Source organism: Dipodomys ordii, unplaced genomic scaffold, assembly GCF_000151885.1.
Source record: "Dipodomys ordii isolate 6190 unplaced genomic scaffold, Dord_2.0 Scaffold51, whole genome shotgun sequence".
NCBI lineage: Eukaryota > Metazoa > Chordata > Mammalia > Rodentia > Heteromyidae > Dipodomys > Dipodomys ordii.
In genome coordinates this window covers 2,473,650-2,480,523 of record NW_012267267.1, presented here as the reverse complement: position 1 = coordinate 2,480,523, position 6,874 = coordinate 2,473,650, and the positions used below count along the sequence as shown (strand labels likewise).

Genomic DNA, 6,874 nt, shown 5'->3' with positions numbered 1-6,874 from the left:
AAAAAAAAAAAAAAAGTTTCACAAGCCTTTCTACCTGAGCTGGCTTTCAACTTTCAACAGATCTAAGCCTCCTGAGTAGCTAGGATTTCAGGCATGAACCACCAGCTCTCTGCTCCAAACTAAACCTCTGCACCTACTAAGCAGTATCTCTTCCTTTTCCTATCTCTTATATGAGAAAAAAAAATCTAAATGAGTAAAAATGAAGGAAATTGTTAAGCCAAAAATAAAAATGCCTTAGCAAACAATACATTCCATCTATCTATCTAGTTGGATATCCATCCATCCATCTATAAATCAATCTAATGCAGGAGGAAAAGAGCAGCTATCTAGTAAAGGTGTGAAATTAAGTGGCTCATGCTCTAGCCACTTGTTTCCAACTGAGGCACAGTTTGAAAACTCCAGTTTGACAAATATAAAACCAACTCTCCTCACACTAGCCAGCCATACCAAAGTTCCTTTGATTAAAGATCTCAGAGTGGAGGGGAGGGGGAACAACACCCAAAACCCCACAAAAACATGAATAGAACAAGAGGAAAGCTGGCTAGATTCAACTACACAAAAATAGAGTTAACTTCTGAATAACAGAAAAGTACAAACACAGTGCAAAGACAAATCACACCCTGGGAAAATAAAGCTGCCTTGCATACACAGGCAGCCAGAAGAACGCTTCTTGAAATACTAGCGATTTTGCTCTCCTTTGTCTCCTCTCCTCACGTCCATCAGCGCCCAACCCGCCCCCACTCCACCTCAGGGAGAGTTAGAGCTTTCCGAGTGAGGAGATGAAGAGAGAGAAGCAGCGAATGTTCGATGTCATTGTTTTTGTAACTTCCCAGGTAATCTACTTGAAGCCACATCAGACAGGCAGTGTTTGAAAGCAAAGCCTTTGATTGGAAGACACTGCTTTTGCTGTGAAAAAAAAAAAAAAGCAGCTCTTGACAATCAAAAGGGAAGGTCCTGAAGGAGGCTGGGGAGACGATTTGTGCCTGAACTCTAGATTGAAAAGGACTTGTAAAGATCCAGGCTGTGTGCCCTTGGGGGAAGAAAATGGGGCCGCTGGGGTGGGAGACAGGGTGGTGGTGGGGAGCGTGGGAGGGAACTCTGGCCTTGAGAAAGGTGAAGGGGATCTGGGAGGAGGGAACCCCAACTTCAGGGTTGCAGGGAGGAAATAACTATCTGGGGGCGCTGAGGAGAGCCTCTCTATCACCACTACCTCTGGCTTCCTGGGGTATGGACCATCCTCAGCAGTCCCTCTGTGGCCACTCACATGGCTGGCAGAGGCCACCTTGGCTGCAGGCCGATGCTAACCATCCTGCTCTTCACTGTCTGATGAGGGTCTCTGCTGCTAGCTGCCTGTCTGATGCCTACCTCTATTCTGTGATTTTCGGAGGAACGCTATAACTCTGATCCTTATGAATCTGTGCCCTTTTCACATGGCTGAAGACATTCAGAGAGATCCTTCACACCCACTGAGCAGGCCATGGGAACTGAAGACACTCCCCCCCACACACCCTGCAACCTGTACTTGGGTAGAACTCAATCATGACCAAAATCTCTCCTGCAACGGTAGCTCTGCGATATATAAAGAGTGTTTATGAATCAACAAAAGGTAAACAAGATGTGAAGGAAAATTCATACAAAAGCTACAAACAAGCCGAGCGCTCACGCCTATAATCCTACCTACTCAGAAGGCTGAGATCTGAGGATCACGGTTCAAAGCCAGCCCAGGAAGGAAAGTCCGTGAGACTCTGATCTCCAATTAACCACCAGAAAACCAGAAAGAGCTGAGGGACAGTAGCCAGGCCCAGAGTTCAAGCCCCATGACTGACAAAACAAACAAAAATTCAACTACAAACAGCTTTTATTCATAAGATGAAAAGATGTTCAAAGCTGGGCACTAGTGGCTCACACCTGTAGTCCTAGGCTGTGATCTGAGGTTCACAGTTCAAAGCCAGTCCGGGGAGGAAAGTTGGAGACTCTTATCTCCAATAAACTACTCAGAAAACCAGAAGTGGTGCTGTGGCTCAAATGGTAGCGTGCTAGCCTTGAGGTGAAGAGCTAAGGAACATCACCCAGGCTCAGAGTTCAAACCCCATGACCAACCAAAAAAAAAAAAAAGAAGAAGAAAAGATGTTCAGTGTCAGTTCTAATTGGAAAAATCCAAGTTTTGACAAGATACATTTTGCTTAGGAAATTTAGAAAACAGAGAAGAAGGAAAGAAAGCATTCTTAATGCCACTGCTAGATTTCATTTTCAAAGACTTTATGTCAGACAATTTGGCAACTACCTAGAAATTCAAACTCACCAGTCCAATTCAACCAAGAGTCCTGCTGCGGGGTGGTTGAGCAAATCACAATGGGGATCTGTGCAGTGTGCATTTGTGGAGTTGTTTTACAACATTGCTATTATGAAAAATTGGGTCACAGCTGGGCTCAGTGTCACACACCTGTAATCCAAGCACCTGAGAGGCTGAAGCAGGATGATTAAAAAAAAAAATTGAGGCCTAGACTACGAAACAAAAACCAAGTGCTGAGGGATACAACTCAATTGTACAGCACTTAACTAGCATGTACCAGATGCTAATGTCCAGCCTCAGCACCACAAGATTTAAGAAAGAAAAGGGAAAAAAAAAAAAGCCGAGCTGCCAAAGTCACAGAAATTGGATTCAGAGATGAAAGAAGAGTAGAGAACAATTAATACAATTGATCAGAGATGGAGGTCAGAGGCCAAGGCCAGGGTAGATACACAGATAATAACAAGAGTTAGGAGAGAGGGAGGTGTGGGAAGGAGAGCGGGAGACTGAGGCAGGCAGATAAATGGTAAAATGTAAGACAGAGAGGAGGAATGGGGAGGAACAAACAGGAAGAAGGGACAGAGGTCTGGTAGAGGCCAGTGCAAAGCATGGAACTTGCTTGGGCCTAAGTTAGGGCACAACCCAGGATCTCTCACTTCCGCTGAAGGTATCCATCAGCCCCAAGGCAGGGAAGCAGTCAGCCACCCTGCAGCCCACCCCAGTGGGGTGAGGAAGCTCAGGAAAAGACACATTCACATTGGCTCTGGTGTTCCACCCTCCCATCTATGCTGAGGCATTGAGTCAAGCTCAGCAAAGACACTTGGCCCTCCTGGACTGTGATCCTCCTACTTGTGCTTCCCCATGTATCTGGGGATGGCAGCCAGGTGGCAGCACTCAGCCATTGTGCTTTTCCTATAGCTGGGCTAATGGGCATGTGCTACTGGGCCTAGTCATTTCTTGAGATGTAGTCCCAAGAGCTATTATTAATGCCCCATTTGTATTTCTCTTGCAGATGCTGTCTTGTCACCTTTCATCTATTTTTTCTGCTTTTTCATTTTTAATTTCTTCAGTGCACTTATTTATTTAGTTAGTTTTTGTTTTTCTTTTCTTGAGACCAAATCTCACTATATAGTCCAAAGTGGCCTTGAACTATTAATCCTCCTTCCTGCCACATCCCAAATGCTGGGATTAATAGGCGTGTATGTACCACCACACCCAGTGCAAATCCATCTTTCTGAACAGGAAAAACAGAAGGATTATGAGTTTCTGCTTATCTTTTCAATTCAAATATAATATTTCAGGGTTTTTAGTCAATCTCTTTGATCCTATCCTCCTATCTCCTTCCTCAAACGTGGAAGATCTTAGATTCTAGCATTAACATAATTACTTATTTGCATTATCTTGTGATTTCTAGAAAATAGTTTTAAAAATAATGTCAGTTCTTTTTTTGACTAGCAATAAGACTTTCAAATGAAGTTCTGAGATGCCTTTGAAGCTCTTCTTCTCTTTAAAAAAAAAAAACTTTCTTTAAGGCTGAACAGTCAATATGCCGTAAGCGAAAGGCACTGGAAACGATTTTCACCAAGTGGCTGTATCACCAACTTGATATACATTTAAGGCCTTTCATTTCAGATCACTTTCAAACTTCAGGGACTGAATTTTTTTTCCTCCTTTGCTTTTGATTTAATGTTATTTTGGACTGTATTAAATATTTATATGATTCCAAAGTCAAAACTACATAAAAGGATGTATCTAGACAGTTTCATTCCCATCATTAGCCTTCTACCTTGTTCCTTACCCTGTACGCAATCATTTTTATTGTTCTTCGCTTGTTTGTTTATCCTTCCCGTCTTTGTTTTGCAAACATAAACTTGTACACATATTCATACCTCTTTGTTAAGGTTTGGATCTTAAATATTACCCCAAAGACTCATGTATAAAGGGCTTGATCCCCAGTTGGGGGCGCTGTTAGAGGTTGTGGTAGTAGGTAGAGGAAGGTAGGTCATGCGGGGGTAGGGGGGGGCGGGGCGGTCCTTGAAGAAGATATTGGGAGTCCAGCACCTTTCTCTCTCTCTCCTCTCTCTCTTTCCCTTGTTCTCTCCCTCTCCTTGTCTTCTCCCTCTCTCTTTTTCTCTCTCTCCTCCCAGGCCACCAGGAGGGGAGCAGCTTTTCTCTGTCATAATGCTTTTCTCATACTTTTTTCTCATGCTTTTTCTCTTGCAGCTTTTCTCTCCCCACTACGATGCTCTGCCTCACCAGCCCCAGAAAAATGAGGTCAGGCAACGGAGGGCTGAAACTATGAGCCCAAATAAATACTTTCTTTTTACGTCGTGTATCACAGGCATTTTGTCACAGTGATGACAAACTAACACATTCTCCTGCCCTCATTGTCTCACAAGCAGTGGCAGCTGTTGGCTCGGTCCTACACACCTGTGTTGTTTACTCCCCACAGAGTGTCTTCTACGTTCCTTTTCACAAGTGAGTCGCATTCCACCATGATGGCTGACCTAAGGAAGAACACTCATATTGTTTCCAGTATGTCAAAAAAGGCCACAGTGTGCCAAAGTCATTTTAGTGCTCTTCTCATGGGTTTAAGTTAGAACCCAACAAGTGGAACTGGGGGCCAAAGAGTAATCTTGCATCTTTTTTTAAGCTATTTCCTTCCAAAAGAGTTGTACTATGTTACATTTCCACCAATACCCATGGTTCAGCATTTGTTCAATGAACATACACTGTGTGCCTGCTATATGCCAAGGCACTGGATGATTTGCTAAGGGCTCAGCAGTGAGAAAGACAACATGGTCCTTTCACTTAACAACTAACAGCCTAGTGAGGAAGTGAGAGTGAACGGGTAAATACCCAAATGATCATTGGTATGTGCTAACAAGTACATAAGAGTTTGTAGTAAGGGACTAAACATGGGTGCTACAGCCTATAATCCCAGCTCTCAGGGAGGCAGATGTTGGAAGAATCAAAGTTAAATCTAGTTCAGGGGGAAAAAAAGTCTCAACAAAATAAACTTGGCATGGTAGTTACACCAATACTAGCTATGAGGAAGACATAAATATGAAAATATTGGTCCAGGCCAACCAGGCAATCTAAAGCAAGCTGTTGGCAGTGGTCTAGGGCAGAAGAAATTGACACATTGGGTGTGGGCTGCTGCCTGCCTCCCTGATCATGAAACTCACAGTGATATGGAGAAGAGATTGTTCACAGTATGAACAAGCAGCCAGTAGTAAGGACCTGCCCATTTTGGTGCAAAATCCTTATAAGGAATCTCTTAAGAAATGTGCCTTAGCAGGGCACTGGTGGCTCATGCCTGTAATCCTAGCTGAAATCTGTAGATCACAGTTCAAAGACAGCCAGGGCAGGAAAGAGTAGAGTGTTATCATGGAGCAAAAAAGTTCAAGGACAGGGCTGGGAAGGTGGCTCAGTGGTAGAGCGCTTGCCTTGCATGCATGAGGCCCTGGGTTCGATTCCTCAGCACCACATAAGCAAAAAGAAAAAAGTCGGAAGTGGTGCTGTGGCTCAAGTGGTAGAGCGCTAGCCTTGAGCTGAAGAGCTGAGGGACAGCGCCCAGGCCCAGAGTTCAGGCCCCATGACCGGATCCAAAAAGAAAAAAAGAAAAAAAAAAAAAGAAAAAAGTTCAAGGACAGGGCCCAGGCCCTGAGTTCAAGCCTTTTGACTGACAAAAAAGAAAGAAAGAAAAAGAAAGAAAGGAAAGGAAAAAAGAAAGAAAGAAAGAAGGAAGGAAGGAAGGAAGGAAAAGGAAAGGAAAGGAAAGGTGCCAGTTGCTCACACCTATAATCCTAGCTACACAGGAGGCTGAGATCTGAGGATCACGGTTCAAAGCCAGCCCAGGCAGGAAAGTCCATGAAACTCTTATCTCCAATAAACCACCAGAAAACCGGAAGTGGCACTGTGGCTCAAGTGGTAGAGCACTCACCTAGAGCTGAAGAGCACAAGGATAGCACCAAAGCTCAGAGTTCAAGCCCCAGGACCAACAAAAAAAGAAAAAAGAAAAGAAAAGGAAGGAAAGAAACAAAGAATGTATCTTTTGAGGGAAATGTGTAGATTATAAGAATGTATAGCTTTTCTCTCAATTGATTTCCCCATTTACTGGGTGCATTTATGGAAGACCTATGACAGGTCTTTGTGACAAGAAACAGAAAGAAATAACAAAAACCATTAAAAGAGCTCAAATCATGGGATTTATGCCAGTTACACATGAGGATCCTGCTCATCTCAAAACCCCCAAAGACTGTAACATCAGATATTAGGAATTAATTAGATGTGGTTATTGCCAATAAATTATTATTATTATAAGCAAAAAAGTAAAATAAAAAAGAAATAAAGCAGTCAGTGCCAGTGGCTCACACCTGTAATCCTAATTACTCAGGAGGCTGAGACATAAGGATCACAGTTCAAAGCCACTGAGAAGAAAAGACTCTAAACTCTTTTTTATTTTGCTAGTTGTGGGACTTGAACTCAGGGCCTGGGTGCTATCCCTGAGCTCTTTCAAGGCTAGTGTTCTACTACATTGAACCACAGCTCCACTTCTGTTTTTCTGGCTGTCAACTGGAG

At 43.4% G+C, this 6,874-nt stretch overlaps 1 protein-coding gene across 1 annotated transcript in view; it reads right to left on the bottom strand.

Moving 5' to 3' along the window:
* The window catches only part of Spocd1 (SPOC domain containing 1), a 47,022-nt gene extending 43,830 nt beyond the window's left edge, over positions 1-3,192 (bottom strand). The window contains exon 1 of the mRNA XM_013020495.1: positions 3,140-3,192. Coding sequence (XP_012875949.1) covers positions 3,140-3,192 — 53 coding nt within the window. The remainder of the gene's footprint in view (positions 1-3,139) is intronic.
* Between the last annotated feature and the right edge of the window lie 3,682 nt (positions 3,193-6,874).